The sequence below is a fragment of the Tursiops truncatus genome, chromosome 11, assembly GCF_011762595.2.
Source record: "Tursiops truncatus isolate mTurTru1 chromosome 11, mTurTru1.mat.Y, whole genome shotgun sequence".
NCBI lineage: Eukaryota > Metazoa > Chordata > Mammalia > Artiodactyla > Delphinidae > Tursiops > Tursiops truncatus.
In genome coordinates this window covers 85,514,840-85,538,365 of record NC_047044.1, presented here as the reverse complement: position 1 = coordinate 85,538,365, position 23,526 = coordinate 85,514,840, and the positions used below count along the sequence as shown (strand labels likewise).

Below are 23,526 nucleotides of genomic sequence, written 5' to 3'. Positions count from 1 at the left end.
AACAAAGTTAATCCCTACTTTAGTAAGCTGTTTTAGAGGTTCTTCCTTTTAGAGAAATAAAATGGACTTCCTTGTAAATGTCATCCATTGGTTCTAGTTCTTTCTTCAGTGGGGGTAACCTTAAAATGGTAAGGCCCATAGAATGCACAAGCCCATAGAATGCACAACACAACAGTGAACTGTAAAGCAGATGACGGGCTTTGGATGATGTCGTGTCAATGCTGGTTCACTTACTGTAACAAACATACCACTCCAGTGAGTGATGTCAGTAACGGGAGACTATGCATGTATGGAAGCAAGTGTTATGGGAAATCTCTGTATCTTCCTCTCAATTTGGCCGTGAAACTAAACCTGCTCCCCAAAAAATAAAGTCCTCAAAAAAAAATGGTAACCACATTCTCAGGACAACAACAAAATCATAGTACATGTTGTGACAAAGAATTGTAGTGCTGTTTGGCAAAAGAAGAAGATGGAATGTAGATGACAGAATTTAGGGAAATTTATTATGTGGGGGGGGAAGAATTATTTGAAAAAACAGACTGAAATCTTTCAGAAACCATTAAAGAAGGAATTCCAGAGACAGAAGCACACTACGATAGTTAATTTTATTTGTTCAAGGACTCATCTTGCAAGCATTAAACCAAGCTTGGGCTTTGATTCTGGGAGCCCAGATTCACATACTTTGGAAGATAAGAGCAGACTGTGCTCCATGTACAGGGATGAAAACTAAAGGCTCGTGGTTAATCACACTGTAGTTTTAAGTTTCTACAGCCTAGCAGCCACAAGTCACAGGTCCTTTAGGTCCTTCTGGATGTCCCAGAGGGTGTCTGCACTTTTCTTGAGTTGCGCGACCTCATCATCCTTCAGCTTCTGGCTGATAACACTGGTTAACCCCCGAGCATTCAGGATACACGGAAGGCTCAAGAAGACCTCATTCTCAATGCCATACATCCCCTGCCACAACAAGAAAAGCAATGAGACGAGGAAATGAAACCACAGGTAAGAATGATCACAGGTACTGAGTTCGAACAGGAAGAACTGCAGGAAATTTGATAAGCATAAACTCATTCTTTAGTTTTTATCACTTACAGGCCTATATATCCCTAATACTTGTGTTTCTAATTAGATTTTATACATAGAATATACAAATACACACTATGATAAAACTAGAATTTTATGTACTTTATTGAACTTACTGATACCTCTCTGCTTCAATACACTTTAATAGAATTTGATTATGTCTTCAAATTCAAATCACATTCAAATGTGGTTCTCACTGGGCTTCTTTTCATGAAATTTTAAGTTTCTTAAAATTCTTTAGTTAAGGAGAGAATTTCAGGTAGTAGCCAACCTACAAGGTCCAGGAAAGTAGCTGGATGCCACTCAAAGGCAAGATCCTTGCAACACCCAAGAGTTGCTGAAAAAAAATCATACAATTCCCAAAACACTTTACCGGTTTGTATTAAGTCAATTACTCAGAGGGTCAATTTAACTACATAATTAATTAAATTACTTTAGTATATTAATCAAGTCAGTTTAATATTTTTTTAAATTAACTTCGAAAGTTTTTGTATATACACCAAAGTGTAGGGAATAAACAAACTCCTATATATATGCACTCTAAGACTCAGCAATTATCCAATTCTTGCCATACTTGCTTTTAATTTTTTTTGACATAGTATAAAAAAAAACCCCCAAACAACAACAAAACCCCCAAAACATCTGACACTGTGTTCTATCCCCCCAACAGTTCTACATTTACCTCTTAGTTTCTTTGAATCTACTGCAGTTCCCCCCTTACATTTTCACCCCTGCTGTTGACTTGTAGAAAATGAGTCCACTATCTTAGACAATGTTTTAATACAATTTTAGTTTCATTTAAAAATAATCAATTTCTACTTAACTGTTCCATAGCTTTTGAATTAAACTAAATTTGTTAAGGTATCAAATGCTACATACATCAAAGCCAATCTATAGTTTAATACACCAACTTGAAATGAAACTATTAAACTTATTCATATGATCATCTGAGAATATGCTGAATAAGATTCAGAGTTAATATTGAATTTGCCACATCATACAAGGGAGAAATGTAAAAATGCATTCAATATCTGTATAAATTTTTGCTCTTATTGTCCTAAACTTCTGTTGGAAAGGAGAAAGGTTTCCATAAAACTTTGAGATGAAAAAATAACTGTGGACTGAGACATTATCTCATCCTTCTTAAAATGAATCTACATATAGAATATGCGACTAGAAATCATAATATTTTATAACAGTTTACCTTCACCATTGTTGACACTGGGTGAATCCTGGATAGATTTTTCAACATAGATTCAATAAGATCAGCCACACTTAATCCAATAGCCCAGTTGGTGTATCCTTTTAGCTTGATGACTTCATAGGCACTAAGGAAAAAAAAAATTCATAAAAGAGATAATTGACTCTTTGGGTTTGACTCCTGCTGTCTCTTAACTGTGTAATCTTGAGTAAATTATTTAATCTACCTGTCTCAGTGTCTGCTTCTCTAAAATAAGGATAACAATGGTATCTACTTCATAAGTTTGTTAAATTGGTTAATATATATGTAAAATGTTTAAAATTTTAAAACTTCATGGTAGGTGCTATGTAAATGCTTTGACAAATTTAAGTAGTTTATTGTATAAATGACTATAAAGTCACAGAGGTAAAATGTACATTTTCCAACCAATCTTCTTATTAACATCAATATTTCCAAAGATATTAATGAAATCAGGGAACAATGAAAGTAAAAGAACCTTCACATTCAAAGGACAAAATATACTTTGATTTTCAGGTCCATTTGAGGCCACTAACCATTGTCACCTAAAATACCATGACCAACTAACTTAAGAGAAAAGTATCGGCAACACCTTGCCCGGCAACTTTCTGAGCACAAATTATACCCTTTGAAACCCACAAAGGCACTTGTACTTGAGAATTAGTTAGGAGGAGTTAACTGGGTATTAAAAAATTGGGATTTAATGCAATCTATCACCGATTAAAAGAACTCGGGCAAGTTATATTACCTGGGTGAGCCCTAGTTTTCTCGTTTATAAAATAAAGGGTTGGACTTCCCTGGTGGCGCAGTGGTTAAGAATCCACTTGCCAATGCAGGGGACAAGGGTTCAAGCCCTGGTCCAGGAAGATCCCATATGCTGCGGAGCAACTAAGCCCGTGTGCCGCAACTACTGAGCCTGCGTTCTACAGCCCACAAGCCACAGCTACTGAAGCCCGCGAGCCTAGAGCCCGAGGTCCGCAACAAGAGAAGCCACCACAGTGAGAAGCCTGCACACTGCAACGAAGAGTAGCCCCCGCTCGCCGCAACCAGAGAAAGCCTGCGCACAGCAACGAAGACCCAACACAGCCAAAAATAAAATAAATAAAGTTGAACTAAACAAAATGATTCCATATTTGAGATATCAGTTAGTCTTACAACAACAATTCTCTGAAAATAGAAGCTAATGTTTCTTGAATGCTTATCAATGATAAGTATGTGTGATTTAACTCAATTTTTACAATAACTTAAATACCTTATGACTTTACAGAGGAGAAACTGAGATTCAGCTTAAGGGTTAAATGGCTTCCCAAGACTATACAGTTAGTTAGTGTCAGTGCTAGAATTTCAATCTAAGCCCACATTCTTTACTCTGGTCCAAAATGACACCTTATTTTAGGATAAACATGAAGGTCATAGAAAGAGAAGACAGTTAGTAACAAAAGGCGGTTTCAAAGAGGGAGAGGAGGACATCCTTGGTTGGGTGTGGAAAGATTAATACAGCACAGCTTAAACACTATCAGCAATCAATCAGTAAGTATTATTTAACGCAATTATGACACTAATAGTGTCTAGGTTTACTTTTCTAAATAAGCCAAACTTATGTGTCAACAGTAGGTATTTTGAAAGCCTTTCTCACTTGTTAATTCCATGTCCCACTCCTGTTACTTCTACAATAGAGTTTCTCTAGAAAAATATTTGCTTTCCCTAGGGGGACCAGCATAGCAAATTTGGCCAGTATAAGTTAGTCTTGCCTGTTTCAGAAGATAATAGCTGCACAGTTACTATTATATATTGAGTTTATCTAAAAGATAAGAAAAAATAGAAAGAAAAATATAACAGAAAAAATAGAAAGAAAGAAAAAATAATAAAAAGAAAAAACCACCCCCCCAAAACAAAGAGTAATTTAAAAAAGAAAAACAGGAAAAAAAGCAAGAACAAAAAACAAACAAACAAAAAACTTTTAAGTTTATCTGAACAGGCAGCCATGGGAAGCGTTCACAATTTTGTCTAACATGATACTAATTGTCTTAAATCAAGCTCCCTCCTACGTACCTTTCAACCACCATCTTGTGCACTTCCTTCCAATTTTCACTATCATCGTCCGTTCCCATTTCTGGATTCAGTTCCTGGAGAGAAACACCTGCCACATTCACCCCACTCCACACAGCCACTGCAGGGGAAAAAATAAATACACAAACATTTTATCTATCTCTGACCTTATTTTTAAAAAATCTTTTCTTCTCTTAGTTCAGATTTCACCCCGGTTGCAAGTTACCCACTTACTGCTCCAGTGACAACTGACTCCAATATACTTCCCTGCAAAGGCTGACATTTGCCCTCAAATCTGACCTTTTAACTTTCAACCGTTTTGGCGCAAACAGAATTGCTGGGTAAAGCTTACAGACATTATGAAATTCTTGCCTTTCCCTAGGTTTGTGAACTCCTAAGGGATTCTAGTTTGGGACTAGTCTAAACTTTGGGTTTGAGGAATTCTTAACTTTTTGCCTGCGTATTTTTCAAATATAAGCCTCCTTTATTCCTAGAGTGAAGTAAAAAACAAAAGAATTCTTGGAAAAAACCCAAGTATCATCTAATTTTCTCTTATCATGCTCTAAGTTCAGTCCATTTCTGGGAAGAAACTCCATGTAACCACAATGAATTGCTCTGGTCTTAACTGCACCAAATATTTCCTTCCAAGAATGCCCCCAAAGGCAGAGCAGACAAAGGTGTTATCATTGACTATATCTTTTGGAGGCTTTGACGCACCAAAACACCCCGTTACCTATTCTGAACACCTCTTGCCCAGCCAAAAGGCATATAAAGATGGATTAAAATATGCTCTGTACCATGGACAAGTTGAGAATTTACTAGGAGAAACAGTTAGTAAAGGACACTAAAGCAATGGGATATGTTCTTACGGAGGGATGAAGAAAGTGTAATAAAACATAAATAAGGGTCTACTTAATGTAGGGGAAAATCAAATGTCAGAAAGCGCTACAAAAAATATGCGTTTGAACCGGACCTTGAAAAATAAGCATGTGTTCCTTAGGAACCTTTGAAGGAAAACACTTAGATTCAGAAAATAAGAGCAGAGCCCTGGGGTAAAGGCCAGAACCAACTGTGAAGGGCAAAGCTGCCCATGGCCAAACAAGACCATATTTCAGTCCACAACGTTTGCTAATTCAGGGTAACTGTTGAGAAAACTACAGCATTTTCCTGGTTTTTGTTGAAGACTATGAAATCTACATAATCATGCCTAAGTGAGCATAGTTTAATTCTCTTTCATTTTATGTACACAGTATGGATCAATACGGAAATGGGGGGGGAGATGTTTTGGAAAAAATGACACAGTAATGAGTAAATAAAACATTGGACAGGAATCAGAAGACATGATTCTAGCTACAGTTATGCCACTAGCCAGCTAAAGGATCTTCAACATGTAAGGTCACTTCCAGATCTGTGTTTCTAGCAACTGTGATAACTAGCACTGAGTTTTTACTGTACACCAGACATTGTACTACTTTATATAGCATATAAATTCAGGAAAATCGTTGGACATGAGAAACTCTTGAATGAAGTGGTACAATGTGTCAGAAAAAAAAAAGTCAGCATCATCATATAAGAAAGCACCAATGCAATAATTTTAAGACCAAATTCTTTCAGTACCAAAGTAAACTCTACCAAAATCACAGTACTAACTCTCACTAAATTCAAAGGAAAATTTACACCTTAACCTTTTAGGGAGAAAATAGCCCCTTGCATATTGGGCAAAACTGAATTTAGTAAAACAAAGATTATCATTATGTTTTGGATTATGACAGTTTTACACCATAAGCCTATTCAATGTATAAAATTCAATGTTTAAGATGAAATGATGGAATTAGAATATCATGTTTGACAACCATCATAATTTATTTAGGCAAGAATCATAAGTGGATACTAAACTTAGCAGGCAAAAAGTTGATGAGGAATCAGATATTTACCTAGTCAGTATCAAAGTAACCTCCCACAATTACTTATTAGTAATGTGAAGTACGTGAAAATATAATGTAAAAACAAACAAAACAGTCAGAATGGCAAGAACACCACATAAGTACACAGTAAATATTGTCCTTTTTTTTTTACCACTTGAGTCGCCATGTTCTCCCAAAATCCATCCGTGGCAGCTGCTGGGATGAATGCCAAGTTTTTCAGCCATAAGATAGCGAAATCTAGCAGAATCCAGATTACACCCACTTCCAATCACACGGTGCTTGGGTAATCCACTTAGTTTCCAGGTAACATATGTGAGAATGTCCACTAACAATTTAAAAAATAATACATGTAAGTACATCAAAACTGATTTCAACTGCTATGTCAATTAATGGGTTCCCTGGTTTACTCCTTTCACACTGCCCCATCCTCCAAATAAGATGTGGCCAGAAAGATGTAAATACTTGACTTTTCATTATGAGAGATAATGGGAGTTAGAAAGACAGGGAAAAAACTTAAGTTTTATAGTAAGAGAGATTGTAAAACATGGGAAATGCAATATTGCGGTTTTTATTTACATTATTACTTGAAACAAGAATAATAAGAGCCTTGCAGATTAATTTACTATATATGGAAAGAAAAAGGGTTGAGTTAGTTCATCACTTAAGTTTCTTCCAATGCTAACATTCCATGATTATAACAACTGTCATCGGAAACCAAAAGCTATCAGTTACTACACTACCAAGGCATGCTGCTATAAATTTCCCTGGGAACAAGATACTATTCAGAAAACAGCTGTGATAATACAGGGTATTAACATTTTCTACTATTTATTGAAAGGAATTCTATGACACAGCCTTTATTCTTGTGTGGCACAGAGACTGCAAAGCTAAAACCTGCTGGGCTACAGGAGATCACAGCACTTACAAGGAAGGCAAGTCTCCACCTCCACTCTCACATATAGACACCGGCTGAGATATTTTAAGGTCATTTTGGCCTGGATACTGTAAACTCTTCCTTGGCAACTTTGACTCAGTAGGAGTGACTCCCTGGAGGGTTAAGACTTTGAAGCTATACCTGGAAAAGCTGTATAACCAGTTAGTACTGTCTGCCTTAAGCACAGGATGTGGCACAAGTTCATCTGTGTCTCCTGTTTGTCATTCATGTTCCACATCTATCCGCCACCCTCCATTTATGAGAAGTTTTAGAGGCAAGGTTGAACTATTTAGGAAACTCTTAATCCAGGATTACAGAGAATAATACTAAAATAATATCTGGTCTTGCTGGCTCCCAGCTCTCAATATCCCATAAATTAGGGAATTCCATGGCGGTCCAATGGTTAGGACTCTGTGCTTTCATTGCTGAGGGCTGGGGTTCAATCCCTGGTCTGGGACCAAGATCCCATCAGCCACACGGTGCGGCTAAAACAAGCAAACAAACAACAACAAACCCCCCATAAATTATAAGGATTTTCTTGGCTCTTATTCACAATTTTTCTCAATGTGAAGAGTCAGAGATAATTAGTAGCTTTACCATTTTATCACTGTATCTGCTGTGCTCACCAGTAAATAGTAAGCTTGATGGCAAAGTGTAGGCAAAAGAAGTGTGAAACAGAGAGTGAATTTTGACTGTTTGGGTTGAAAAAATGCAATTCTTTCTAACCAGAAGTTTTCAAGTTACAACATTTGATGTTAAGCATGTATTTGTCCATCAATACAGTCTATTTCTATCTTTAAACCTAGACTAATTAATGGCTTTCTTAAACTCTTCAAATTCAATCAACTCAATTTTCAAGAATTTTAGAAATAAATAAGAAGACTAGAAAGTATTTTCTGGAAAACAGAAGGTCAAATATGCTAAAATATTTCACCCAAATTGGAGTCACATTCAAACGCTTCATTATGCATCCCAGGATAATCCTGATAGGAAAGTTTAAAAGCCAGATAAAACAAGCAGATGAAATTGCTTTATATAAAACTCTTCTCACATTATTAAGCATGTGGCCTGGGACGGTGTCATTGGTTTTGCAAACACCACTCTTTTGTGGCCAAAAACAGAAGACACGTGAATTGTTCCTGCCAGCAGACGCCAGAAGAGACTTTAAGTTAAAAAAAAAAAATCCAAAATATTGAATTTAACAGAACTGAACCTTAAGGCATTATAGTAATACCTGGGTTAGAAACCACAATTATGATGCAGTCAGGACTGTACTTGACGATCTGAGGAATGATAAACTTGAAGACATTAACATTCCTCTGCACCAGATTCAGACGACTTTCTCCCTCTTGCTGGCGAACTCCTGCAGTTACCACCACGATCTTGGAATTGGCGGTCACAGAGTAATCTTGAAGGAGAGGGAAAAAAGTACTTTACATACAAATCTTCATCAAAACATGTTGTATAATATGCTCTAGGAATCTATACATAAGCTCCCAGAACGTACGTGAGAATTACATTTTCTGTATAAGGTGTTGAGTTGCAACACCAATGTTCTGTGGCTTCTTCCTCCTTGAGTGATGTGGAAACATTCCAACCGTAACACTGGCTCAGGAAATGGACCCGGGAAGTAAGCATGGCCCTAAATTATGTTTCTGGCTAACAAATGCAAAATGCTATTGGCTTTAGAGAAGATTATACTGTCAGTAATAATACAAAGCATAAACACAGTAAGTCCAAAGTTCAACAGGCAGCCCTCCAACAAAAAAACAATTTAAAGGTAACTGCAGACTTGTAATGTTAATTCAATCTATGAAGGGAAGGACGGCACTCCAGTGTTCTTGGCTAGAATTTAATTTCTAACACTCAATATTTTAAAGAAGCTTATTCATTTTTTTTTTGCGGTACGCGGGCCTCTCACTGTGGTGGCCTCTCCCGCTGCGGAGCACAGGCTCCGGACACACAGGCTCAGCGGTCATGGCTCACGGGCCCAGCCGCTCCGCGGCACGCGGTATCCTCCCGGACCGGGGCACAAACCCGTGTCCCCCGCATCGGCAGGTGGACTCCCAACCACTGTGCCACCAGGGAAGCCCAAGAAGCTTGTTCATTTTTAGCAGTGAGTTTCTCTAGAAAATATTTTATTTTTTCCTCAAGCAAGTGCACCCTTTCCCAAATTATAGACATTTTGATTTGATGTGGTCATTAGACTCAATAGCTATGGATGATTCAAACCATGTCCCTATGTGACTTTTCAGTTACTAATACTTTATCAGCTTCCTCTTCCATAAAATGGAGGTAATACTATCCATCTCTCATAGGGTTGCTGTGAAGATGAGATATGCAAAGTTTCACATTAGCATACCCAAAATGCTAATACTTCAATGAATAACAGCTATTATTAGTAGTATTGTTAGGAATTATTTTGGGCCCACATTTCTACATCTGTAGGCACAGCTGTGTTGTGGTGACAGTGTCACAGCATAAATCCATTAATCCAGGACAAAGATGGCTAGAATATGAATTTAGTTAGTTTCTTCAAGGCCCTCAAATTACCTTGTGCAGTATTTGTTTCAGATTTAAAACATCCCCGTTCTCAGGTATGTGTAAACAAGCATTAGGATCCAATTTCCTAAAATGTTATATGTACCAAATGTGTGGAAGGCAGTGGGAGAGGGACTACAGAGGTAACAATTATGTTTGTTTTTGAGGATGAATTGGACCCAGAAGGAAAGGAGAAACTACCAACACTAGATTCACCAGGATGGGAAAACAGATCTTCTATAAAGGAGTGAGGATATCAATTTATTATTTGATCACTTTGGGCATGAAATGAGACTACCTTTGTCTGCCACAATTTTTGGTGTCTGAAGGAATAAGCTCCCATGCTGCAGGTCCATCATTTCTCCTTTGAGTTTATCTTCCAAAACATCCACAAGAGCAAGCTCATCAGTCAGAGACTACAAACACAAAAACAGCTGTTAGGACGGGAAGCCGCTCTAGGATACCTCAGCTGCCGGTACAAGCCAGAGACTGTTGAAATGGCAAAGTAACCAATGTCTAAAAACCTAGACAAGAATTTTACCATGGAGTTAGGTGTGCTCTTTAAACAATTTCATGACAAAATGTCTTAAATAACAAACTATTAATAATTAAGATTCCAATTTTTCAGAATTTCACCTTCTGGTACCCAACTGGCATTCGATGAGCATGAAACAAATTGCTTTAAGAATCTGCAGACATGTTTGGATTGGGTTGTTTGTTTTTTTGTTATTGAGCTGCATGAGCTGCTTATAAATTTTGGAGATTAATCCTCTGTCAGTTGCTTCATTTGCAAATATTTTCTCCCATTCTGAGAGTTATCTTTTGGTCTTGTTTATGGTTTCCTTTGCTGTGCAAAAGCTTTGAGGTTTCATTAGGTCCCATTTGTTTATTTTTGTTTTTAGGGGTAAGACAGGAATAAAGACACAGACCTACTACAGAACGGACTTGAGGATATGGCACGGGAGAAGGGTAAGCTGTGACAAAGCGAGAGAGAGGCATGGACATATATACACTACCAAACATAAGGTAGATAGCTAGTGGGAAGCAGCAGCATAGCACAGGGAGATCAGCTCGGTGCTTTGTGACCGCCTGGAGGGGTGGGGGGGAGGGAGACGCAAGAGGGAAGAGATAGGGGAACATATGTACATGTGTAACTGATTCACTTTGTTATAAAGCAGAAACTAACACACCATTGTAAAGCAATTATACCCCAATAAAGATGTAAAAAAAAAAAAAAGAATCTGCAGACATGAAACCAGCGGGGCTCAACAGTGGCCTCAGGGTACACAAGTTTTCATATTCATGGGGGATGGTGGTGGAAAAGAGACAAAGACCTAGAAACAGCCTTGGGCAGTGTGTCCATCCCAAAGGTCACCCCCCAGTTTGGAGGGGTTTTTGAGAGGGCAGATTTAGTTTCAAACCATCAAGAGGTTGAGTTCACTTTAGAGCTGGCTTTGAAGCCCTGGTTGAAGCTGGGAATCCTCAGGTTGGCTCTGACCAACTCGAATATCCTGGTGGGGAAAGGAAGGAGTCATGGACACAGGGGTCCAGGGCTAGTAAGTTCTCGATGCATGACCAACCCAAACTTGCCCAGTCTCAGAGTTCTCTTGTTTTCTATTCCAACCTTCACCTGTGCCACCCAACCCAAGAAAAACCGTAAATCAATAATCATGTCCATTCTTCAGCAAGTCAACCTTTTCTTCTCAGAAAAATGAAGGGGGGAGGGTGTCAATCTAATTGCATCTCAATAACCTTTCAGCTTTTAAAGTTGGCTGTCTTGTGAAAACTCATAATTTACAAACTCCTTAAAAAGTAGTTATCCTTCCCATTGAAACATCACCGGAGTCGTGGCCTTTACTGGTTTTAGCAAAAAACCGGGGTGTTAGCAAAATAATTAGCTTAATATGATATATGACCCTTAACAGTGCAAATACCTCTTTGAAGGATAGTGAGATCAGCTAGGTAAAGGGTAAAGGGTGTTGATGGGAAAAAAGCGTTAAGTAACTGGGGTTCAGGAAGCACTTTGAAGGCTACGATAGAATAATCCAGGGTGGAACTGGAGGGGTCAGTAAGGCATTGAGCAGCAGAGGGAGAAGCAAAGAGAGGTGAGGCAGCCATTAAGAAAACTTGACCAGGCTAAGATGCCAACAAAGCAGGTTCCGCTCTCCACAGGAGCCAAGGAATGAACACTGTCCCGTTTCTAGACGTCCAGCGGCAGCTGGCCTCAAGCAGTGAGCCGCAGTAGGCCTGCTTCTGAGGGTTTCCCTGAGACTCAAGCCTCCCTGTGACTGAATGTGTTCTTAGTTCCAAGCAAGTGATTCGCTTGCAAGCTTCTGAAATGACCCTTTTATGAGCTGGGTGGGGGTTACTTGGCAAATATTTTCTCATTTCCATGTATGTCAAAGACTGGCATTAATGTTCACCCATTTTCACTTCAACTCATGTTTCAACACTTTAAAAATGGTTTCGTTCCTCTGCAGCCTCTGACGAGACCACGCAAAACCCTCATTTGTGTTTTGGAAGCCCTAAAACCATACAAGAGCATGTAGTAACCGTCCCGTCAAGGTCCTGAGCACCAGGAATGCCACTCTTATTTTGGGAGCATCACATGGGTGCTGTGAAAGTCAACAGGGCACAACAATTTGGGGCTTAAGTGGAAAAGGATGTCACAGGATCTCAGATCCTGTGTTTTGTTTCTGTGGGTAGAGAACTGTCTGCGAAGTACATAGTCAGCTGGCAAGGCAGGAAGAGATCCAACACTTTGAGAAAATAATTGCAGCGCTGAATTTGGCTGCATCTGGGACTAAATATCCTCCCAGTGGGAGGCAGGCAAATAGAAGATGTGTGACTAAGTACTGACACTTTGGCTTAAAGAAATCTCCTTCTGCATTCACATAGTGTGTATCAGCCATACGCATATTCCACTTACGCTGCAAATATACTTCAAAATGTTTGATACATCAAGGGTTAGATTCATCGCAAAAGCAGTACCTTATTAAGGAACGAGATCAGTTAGAAGCCAAGAACATTGCTGCTGGAACCTTGTTTAACATACTACAAAAATTGTCTCTTAATCTAAAGCTCCATGTGGACAAGACACAGCCATCATCTACCTCTTGGCCCTCTTAGCTGGTAAATTACTGCTGCCAGTGGCTTAATATTTGATGGCTGCATTTTTATATTCAAGTGTTTAGCTTGCATGACATTTTGTGGGAGGAAAAGGTATAACTTTTCCCAAATAATTAGCTAAATGGACAAACACCATTTATTCAATAATTTGTTTTTCTTCTGCTCTGGAATTGCCACTTTTCATTAAATACTCTTTGGTCCTGTTTCTGGGCTTTGAGTCTGTTACATTAACCTGTCTATTCTTGTACAGACACCAAATTCTAATTAAGTCTCACTTTTAGGCCAAGTCTTGCACGGCAAAAACTACTTTGCAGTATGTAATTACATTGCTCCTTCTAAGAGACTCCTTATGCTGGGTTTGTACCACAAGAATGTGGCTACAGTTGACTGAATCAAGAACAGACACTCAAACCAAAAACAGCTGCACAGAGGCTAAGGGTGGAATAACTGCATGGAACCTCTGTATGACCTTGACAACATGATGGGATCTTCGCAGCCAAAACACAGAGCTTGTGATTGGTAGGGGTGGCAGAAGAAGCCATGAAAAAGGAAAAGCTATGATCAAAATCTGACCAGCTGTAAGTGCAGTTTCTTCGTAATAGCGGGAATATCCATTTATTTAATACATATTTACTACTGAATGTGCCAGGCATTATTCTACGAATGAGGAATACAGTCATGAACAAATCTGGCAGAGTGCTTGCCCTCATGGAATGTACCAGGAAGGGAACAGGAGTGAAGCATACAGTTTAAGATGACTCTGATAATGGAAGTGCTATAAACAGGGCAAGGCAGGGTGAAGTTAAAGGGAAGGGAAGGACGCTTACTTGGTATTGGACAGTCAGGGAAGGCCCGCCCACAAAAGCGTGACATGAATGATGGGAGGGAGTGAACTCTGATGGTCTAGAGCAGTCATTCCAGGGGAAGGGAAATCAAGTACTGAAAGGGTTTAAGCAGCCATGAGCTTGGTGTTTTGAAGAAAGAGGGCAGAAGGTAAGAGATGAAAAGTCAGAGACAGCACCACCACACTGCACCGGAAAGGCGCTCCTGACCCTCTGAATGGCGCCCCCCAGAGGTGTGCACCCCGCCTTGCTCTGAGAGACAGGCAGGGAAAGAGCCTTGACGCCTCATTGTGTATTATGTATGCGTGTAGCTGACGTGCACTGTTACACTATCAGAAAGTTCCAAGCAGGGAAGCTATTTTTATAAAAGCTCACGATGGTTTCCATGTTGGCAATGAGGCTGGGGAGAGTGTGCAAGAGAAGCAGAGAATGCCGGTGTCTTTGTGATGGTGGACGTTGTACTCGGGAGCCTCAGCTGCCTCCACGGGCCCGGTTAAGGCGTGGGCCTTCTCAACCTCTGTCCCTGGTGCCCCAGCTTTGTTCACTTTCTGGGCCAAAGCAGTGTGTGTCCTCTGCAAAGCACACTGGTGATAGACTCAGAGACTGGATCCGGCACTTAGGATCTCTGAGGTCTTAATCAAGGGGCTTAATCTTTCTGAGTTTGTCCTTTTCCAATAGTAATATAGAGATGACAATATCCCCTAGAACTTTTCTAGAGGAATAAGGTAACATGCAGACACCTGACACAATAGCACTGTTAGTTCCCTTTCTTATTGAACCAGTGGGGTTTATAATCCTTACCAAAGAGTCATAACAACTTTGACTCTAATTCTTCCCCATTAAAAGAAGATTTAAACACTTCTGAGTAATAAAATGGTCTTTCAACAAGGCAGTCCTTCCTTCACAGCAGCTCAATGGGAAGATTCCTACTGGTGTTAGGGGCCCAGTCTGTTCTCTTGATCACTAGAATTGGGCCAAAGTATTATATAACTGCAAAGAGGAGAGTCTCAACTAAATTATTCACCCAAGAGGATTTTAGATTTACACTTAAAACAATCAGTGAGGTACTCCTTATAGAATCATGACAGCTCAGATATAGTTTCCTGAAAATCCAAATTCTGAGATTAGCAGGAGGAATGAAAAATCTTTAGCTAGTGTTTTAGTAATACATTTATGTCTGGGGGGATGGGAGAGATAAAATAGGAGCTTGGGATTTACATATACACACTACTATACATAAAATAGGTAAACAAGGACCTACTGTATTATACAGGGAACTATACTCAATACTTTGTAATAACCTATAATGGAAAAGAATCTGAAAAAGATATATCTGAATAATCACTTTGCTGTACACTTGAAACTAACACAAACTGTAAATCAACTATACTTCAATTAAAATGAAAATACACGTCTTTAATTGCCCCAATACTAGCATAGAATGAAAAGAAACTGCAGAGTCACTACGGTTAAGCGTTCAGAGTCCTGGGCTCAAAATACAGCTCTACCATTACCAGCTGTGTGACAATAGGCAGGCCACTTAATGTAATGAAGCCACAGCTACCTCCTCTGGAAACAGGATATGAACAGTTCCCGTTTCTTGAGATTGTTGTTTAAAATGAAGCATTTTAGTCAAAGCACTTCAAACATGGTACGTATTTTAAAAGAAAGGTAAGCTGGAATACTTTTCATTTTTACTGGTATGAAGGATGAACACTAAATTGTGATTATTTAAATTCCCTGTAATTTGGAAAGCAGCTCTCCTAAATCAGGGCAACCCAGCCAATGAAAACTAGCAAAAAAAAATGCCACAGAATAAAACTTTCATTGGTGTGCACTACATATTTTAGTTGATTTCTTTGATGACTTTTTCCTCAGTGAAGATTCAGCATTTGTTGCTTTAGAAGTTAAATTTTGTAAATAGAAATACGATTGGCTAGGAGTTATTCAAGCAGTCTTTACATACAATACAAATGGACAGTGTGCTCTACTGAAGGCCAGGCAGCATTTAGGGGAGGGGTTCCCCTAAAAAACATTTAAGACAGCCTTCAGAAAGAACAAGGATCAATTCAACGAGGTAAGTAAGAATACAGGAAGCAAACTAAAAGTCTATGGAGGTGTCTGGGGAAAATATAATCTGGAGGAATAGAGGGTGCTCGTAGCATGTTGTCAGTGTGAAATCTGATGTTGATAATTGAACTATGTGAGAATGTCCTACCTTGAGGAAATGTACTCTGACAGACAGAAGGAAAGGGCACATTTGCATTTATTCTCTAATGGTTCAGAAAAAAGTCCATACATGTGTGTGTGCGTGTGTGCACACGTGTGTGCACCCACACCTACACACACACACACAAATATGTTAAGAATTGGTAAACATGGGAGAAGTGAATATGGAAGTTTTATTTTTTTTTATAGTCTTGCAAATTTTTCTGTAAATTTGAAATCATTTCAAAATAAAATGACTGGGTGGGGGTCTGAGGGGAGTAACAGGATCTTTCCATGACCTCAAAAAGCGACTGTGCAGATTATTTATTAACTATAGAGGGTTAAGGGACCTTTGCAGTGGAGAAATCTGACAGTTACCACTTCAACCAGAGGACTCTTGGGCACCACCAGTCATGAGACAAAATTGTGATGCATTGTGAAGGACGTGCCACCACCCCACCTCCCAAACCTAACCTGAACCCAATTACAAGGAAACATCAGACCAACATAAATTGAGGGGCATTCTACAGAACCGATGGGGACTCTACAAACATATCAATGACATGACAGACAAAGAATGGCTCCGTTCCAGATTAAAGAAGAAGAAAGAGACATGACAAGTATATAAAAATATGATCTTGGATTAGGGGAGAAAAGGCAGGATTTTGATAGTTGGAGAACGTTTAATGTGGGTACTATATATTAGATAATAGCATTTTATCAGTATTAAATTTCCTGAGCACAGTAACTCTATTGTGTCAGATAGGAAGAATGTCATTCTCTCAGGAAATACATGCTAATGTGTTTAAAGGTGAAGTATCACGATGCCTACAACTTATCTTTTGAAGATACAATCAAATTCTCAGATACCTAAAGAGACTGTATACACATGCTGAAATTATCTATCACATATGGTGTTGTTTTGTTTTTGTTTTTTAATTAATTTTTATTGGAGTATAGTTGCTTTACAATGTTGTGTTAGTTTCTGTTGTACAGCAAAGTGCATCAGCTATACGTATACATATATACCCTCTTTTTTGGATTTCCTTCCCATTTAGGTCATCACAGAGCACTGAGTAGAGTTCCCTGTGCTATACAGTAGTTTCTCATTAGTATGTATGGTGTTCTTGAAAGTACGTACCTTTCCCAGAATGCTAATGGCACACGCCATACCAACTTGTCCAACACCCACTACAGTGATCTTATTGTTTGGGACCGTTGCCTCTTCTTCTGCAACTGGTGCGATCAGTTTTTCCTTAAGAGTTGCCATTGTGCCCTGAAAGAAAATAATCAAAATATTATACATGTGTCCACATGAGAAAACTGTGTGGGAATTTGTAATGTTACTATTGCAAGTTTGAACTAAAATACATTTTAAAAGGAGCATAATGGTATTCTAGAGCACAGAATATATTTTTAAAAAACAATGTGATCAACCATATTAACAAATTGAAGGAGAAAAAACGTGATCATCTCAATAGATGAAGAAAAAGGTTTCAACAAAATTCAACACCCATTTATGATAAAAAACCCTCAAGAAACTAGGCATAGAACTTACCTCAACATAATAAAGGCCATATAAGACAAACCCACAGCCAAAATCATTCTCAATGGTGAAAAACTGAAACCATTTCCTCTAAGATCAGGAACAAGACAAGGTTGTCCACTCTCACCACTATTATTCAACATAGTTTTGGAAGTTTTAGTCATAGCAATCAGAGAAGAAAACAAAATAAAAGGAATCCAAATCGGAAAAGAAGAAATAAAGCTGTCACTGTTTGCAGATGACATGATACTCTACATAGAGAATCCTAAAGATGCTACAAGAAAACTACTAGAGCTAATCAATGAATTTGGGAAAGTAGCAAGATACAAAATTAATGCACAGAAATTTCTTGCATACCTATACACTGATGATGAAAAAACTGAAAGAGAAATTAAGGGAACACTCCCATTTACCATTGCAACAAAAAGAATAAAATACCTAGGAATAAACCTACCTAGGGAGACAAAAGACCTGTACGCAGAAAACTATAAGACACTGATGAAAGAAATTAAAGATGATACAAACAGATGGAGAGACATACCATGTTCTTGGATTGGAAGAATCAACATTGTGAAAATGACTCTACTACCCAAAGCAATCTACAGATTCAATGCAATCCCTATCAAACTACCAATGGCATTTTTCACAGAACTAGCACAAAAAAAATTCACACTTTGAAAAAAAAAAAAAAAATTCACACTTTGTATGGAAACACAAAAGACCCCAAATAGCCAAAGCGATCTTGAGAAAGAAAAACGGAGCTGGAGGAATCAGGCTCCCGGACTTCAGACTATACTACAAAGCTACAGTAAGGTACTGGAACAAAAACAGAAATATAGATCAATGGAACAGGATACAAAGCCCAGAGATAAGCCCACACACATATGGTCACCTTATTTTTGATAAAGGAGGCAAGAATATACAATGGAGAAGAGATAGCCTCTTCAATAAGCGGTGCTGGGAAAACTGGACAGCCACATGTAAAAGGATGAAATTAGAACACTCTGTAACAACATACACAAAAATAAACTCAAAATGGATTAAAGACATAAATGTAAGGCCAGACACTATAAAACTCTTAGAGGAAAACATAGGCAGAACACTCTATGACATAAATCACAGCAAGATCCTTTTTTACCCACCTCCTAGAGAAATGGAAATAAAAACAAAAATAAACAAATGGCACCTAATGAAACTTCAAAGGTTTTGCACAGCAAAGGAAACCATAAACAAGACGAAAAGACAACCCTCAGAATGGGAGAAAAGATTTGCAAATGAAGCAACTGACAAAGGATTAATCTCCAAAATTTACAAGCAGGTCAATATTAAAAAAAACCCAAACAACCCAATCGAAAAATGGGCAGAAGACCTAAACAGACATTTCCCCAAAGAAGATATACAGATTGCCAACAAACACATGAAAGGATGCTCAACATCATTAATCATCAGAGAAATGCAAATCAAAACTACAATGAGGTATCACCTCACACCAGGCAGAATGGCCATCATCAAAAAATCTACAAACAATAAATGCCGGAGAGGGTGTGGAGAAAAGGGAACCCTCTTGCACTGTAGGTGGGAATGTAATTTGATACAGCCACTATGGGGAACAGTATGGAGGTTCCTTAAGAAACTAAAAATAGCATACAACCCAGCAATCCCACTCCTGGGCATATACCCAGAGAAAACCATAATTCAAGAAGAGTCATGTACCACAATGTTCATTGCAGCTCTATTTACAATAGCCAGGACATGGAAGCAACCTAAGTGTCCATCGACAGATGAATGGATAAAGAAGATGTGGCACATATATACAACGGAATATTACTTAGCCATAAAAGGAAACAAAATTGCGTTATTTGTAGTTAGGTGGATGGACCTAGAGTCTGTCATACAGAGTGAAGTTAAGTCAGAAAGAGAAAAACAAATACCATATGCTAACATATATATATGGAAATCTAAAAACAAAACAAACAAAAAAAAACCCAAACAGATTCTGAAGAACCTAGGGGCAGGACAGGAATAAAGACATAGATGTAGAGAATGGACTTGAGGACACAGGAAGGGGGAAGGGTAAGCTGGGACGAAATGAGAGAGTGGCATGGACATATATACACTACCAAATGTAAAATAGATAGCTAGTGGGAAGCAGCCGCATAGCACAGGGAGATCAGCTCCGGTGCTTTGTGAGGACCTAAAGGGGTGGGATAGGAAGGGTGGGAGGGAGATGCAAGAGAGAGGCGATATGGGGATATATGTATACATATAGCTGATTCACTTTGTTATACAACAGAAACTAACACAATGTTGTAAAGCAATTATACTCCAATAAAGATGTTTAAAAAAAAAAAAACAACCATGTTAACCCATTAACAAAAAACAAGACAAAAACCTCCTTGAAGCCCGTTAAATTTGGGTCCGTCTCTTCAGCCTGTGCTTGCTTTTCTAATAGTATTTAACAAAGTTGTAACAATTTTGTCTTGTGGCCATTCATTTACTGGCTAAACAACATGAATAATATTTATATTTAGATTAGTGGATTTGTTTCTATGACCCCTATAAAGTATTTATTTGTAACTATTTAAGTTAGAGCCCAGTATTAACCCATATTTAAGCTTGGGCTAAAAGAATGGCCAGTTATGAATATAATTTCTACTACCAGTGGTTATTGTCACTCTTAGAAGATAGGGACCAATTGGGTCTTCTATTTTCTTCTTCTATTGAAGTCTCACTTAAAATTTGTCACAGTGTACTGGACATACTATGTGTGCTTAAATACAGTGACAATAGTCACGAATAATGTTTATGCAAAATCTGCAGAAAATATCACTCTGAATTCCTTTTAGTGCACCTTGGGAGCTTATTGGACGGTGGGTACTCATTAAATTTTTTTTTCAGGGGGTCACATTAGGAGAATATCAGCCTTTGAGTGAGTTTCTTTCCAGCCATTAAGAAAAAGCCAAAAAAGAAAAGTTAAAAAAATGTAAACTGTTAGAAAACATTTATACAGTAACACCAATTTCATCTGTGCCACCAGCTGAGTGTTCTGGATAACTAAAAAAGGCAAAATTTATTGTATCAACCTGCTTTCTTAAACAAAGAGGGTACAGATCATAAAAAAAGTCCTTTCTTCAGAATTAAGTATCATTTATAATTGTAACCCGTTATATAGTATTTGTGTTTGCCTTTTACTTTTAATGCTAAACTGTTAACTTAGAGGACAATGTCCCTGTTTCAAACTGTACCCCTGTTTCCCTCTCGTTTTTTGTTTCTCATCTGCAAAGGACTAAGTAACAAAACCTAGTTTAGTAATTGTATATGTTAAGTAAGAGTTGGTAAGGCTCCAAGTTGGAATAAAGTACTTGATTTGGAGATAACTTTAACAACTATTTCATTCTATAGCTATTTTTTTCCCAAAAAACTGTCTTCCCCCAAACGTGAGGGACTAAACTCAAAGATTATTTTGCCTTTACAAAGCCTATTTGCAGTTTTCTCCTGGGTGCTAGAGAAAAAAGAAATATACAATGGTGTACAACTGTCTCCACAAATAGATGACCTTAACAATGAAATTCACATGTCCTGCATATTACGCATAATCAGAAGGATGCAGCCTCTCTTGGTGAACAGATACGCACAGATTTTCTTTATTATGTTATTTTCACTAGCTGGTTTGTTTAAGATCCTTTAGGTATACAGAGGATCCAGTAAAGCAGTAGAAAACAAAAATCCAGAAAGACTGCTATAGAAATACAGATTAGTTGTCCAGATAGACCTTTTGAACTATTTGGGGAATTTCAGAAATGACAGTGTAGAAGCTTGAGGAAGTACAGATTTTCTCTCAGATCTTTCTAGAGAAAAAGCAATTTAATTTTGTTTTTTCCCCTCTTAACAGGGGTTCTAACAGGAGTTGTAAGAAATTAGAAGAAAATGTTTTATGTTATACACAGGACTGCCTCCAGACCAGAGTGGTGGCTTGTAAGGGAAAAGAATGCTAAACAGGGTAAAAATTACCTCCTGTTTGGTCCTTTACATTCCCACCCTCCTGCCCCTTCTGTGGATATAAATCATTAGAAATGAACCCGGGCTTTAAGTTCAGCAACAAAGCTCCACTTTGCCGACTAACCTTTCTTTTTTAAAATAGGCTCAGCGGCCACGGCTCACGGGCCCAGCCGCTCCGCGTTATGTGGGATCCTCCCGGACCGGGGCACGAACCCACGTCCCCTGCATCGGCAGGCGGACTCTCAACCACTGCGCCACCAGGGAAGCCCCCAGACTAACCTTTTAAAGAGCCCAGTTTTGCCGTGCGATACCTTCACTAGTAAGCGCCGGCTCTTCCCCTCCTCCTATCCCCGCAGGCCCCAGCTGCAGCGGCTGTGCAGGCCACCCACGGGCCACCTCTTCCTCTTGTCGCCCGCAGAGCAGAGCGCAGGTCACAAGGGGAGGCAGCAACTACGGATCTCCCCGGACAAGGTCTCTAGGGCGAAAAAGTCTAGGCCTTCCTCACGCTCAACACCCAAAGCTGGCAAATAAAGCACCAAGAAAAGAGGCCAGAAACGAGCCGGCCCATCGCTCCGGGAAGGGCTGCGTGTGCCGCAGCCTGGGAGAGGCTAGAGGGCAGGGCCAAGATCGTCCTTCACCCTCAACCCCGAAAAGCCGGGCACTTCTCCATTCCCGTGGTAATGGACGCCAATCCCCAGGCTCACGATCCGCCAGCCTAACGGGTCAACTGGCCCCTTCTCCCTCCCCCAGCTCCTCAAGCACGTGTCCGGGCTCCCGCCAGCAGGCACCGCGGGTGATGCGGCCGCCATGAACACATCAAGGACACGCAGGGCCCGGGATTACCTGCAAATGCAACAAGTCTGTCCCCCGAGGGAGCACGGGCTGGTGGCGAGCCCCGAAGCGTGGCGGACAAAGCCCGGGGCTCGGTCGCAGCCCCTCCGCCCCGCCCCCCAGCCCAGGGCACGGCCCCCGCCCCAACCCGAGTCCGGATGCTCAGGGCTACAGGCCCGGGAGCGCAGATGTCCTTCCTGGTCCTTCCCCCAGTCTTGCTACACAAGGATTCCCTTCCACGTCCCACCCAGTCTGCTCGAGAGCCAGGATTCAGGGTCCCGAGCAGAAACCTACCGGGGAGAGAAAGTTCTCGAGACGGCGGTAAGGGTCGCACGGAGAAGACAAAGTCAGCAGCGTGCGTCTCCTTCAGCGCAGGATCCGCAAGGAGGGAGGAGGAGGCGGGGCCCGCCCCTCGGCCGCCTCTGAGCTTCCTCTATTGTGATTGGAAATCCGAGCCCCGCCCACCCCTCCCCTTGGCTCGCTCAGTGCCCTTCAAGGACAAGGGCTCAAATGTGCCCGCGCCCTCCCTCGGCCCCGTTGAGAGGGTCACCTTCTGGCGGCTAAGGCGGGCTCCCTCTCAGCCAGTCTCATGGCGGCTTACAGACTTTTCCACACAGAGGCTGCGTTATTTCTAAACCCTGACCACCTTTGACCCTTTCGGACTCTCACGCTCTTGTTTGGATAAGTTTAGTCCCAATAGAAGTAAATTTCTGTTTTGCATTCCACATCAACTTCAGGGGACCACTGTTCTGAGCTGAGATGTTGGTGGTGTGTGTTCGTTCTCTTGGAATAAAACTGCTGCTTCTGGATGTTTTCTAAAAATAAAATTAGATGTTTATTTCTCGTCATCTTCGATATAACGTTTATTTGATGCAAGGGTTTTTCCCACCTTAACTCAGCAAATATGCAACAACTACCTACTAGTTGCCTGCGAAACCAGTGAGGCCTAGGGCCTGCCTTCTGAAGTTCTCTACCAATCTGTACGGTCTCAGGGGCAGATAATGGGGCCACCAGTAAAATGCAGTTTCTCTTTTAGTCCCTGAGCGACTCTGAAGCTGCGTGTTGCCATTCGTCTCTGTGTCTCCAGCACCCAGCCCAGTGCCTCGTACCTCAGTACGGTGTCGGTGAATGAGTGAATGAATAAATGAATGATGAATGAATGACTAAGCAGGTGAAGGTATCTTAAAGATTCGGCTTCAGTTGTGTGTGTCTTTATTAAAATG

At 39.9% G+C, this 23,526-nt stretch overlaps 1 protein-coding gene across 1 annotated transcript; it reads right to left on the bottom strand.

Annotated features, from left to right (window-relative positions):
- Positions 1-587: 587 nt before the first annotated feature.
- On the bottom strand, positions 588-22,634 carry LDHB (lactate dehydrogenase B). The gene is made up of 8 exons (NM_001280635.1): positions 22,598-22,634; positions 17,069-17,203; positions 10,047-10,164; positions 8,442-8,615; positions 6,425-6,598; positions 4,352-4,469; positions 2,285-2,408; positions 588-954 (listed from the first exon to the last, which is right to left on the bottom strand). The coding sequence occupies exons 2-8, from the start codon at positions 17,195-17,197 to the stop codon at positions 787-789; spliced, it is 1,005 nt and encodes a 334-aa protein (NP_001267564.1). The 5' UTR covers positions 17,198-17,203; positions 22,598-22,634; the 3' UTR covers positions 588-786.
- Positions 22,635-23,526: the final 892 nt, after the last annotated feature.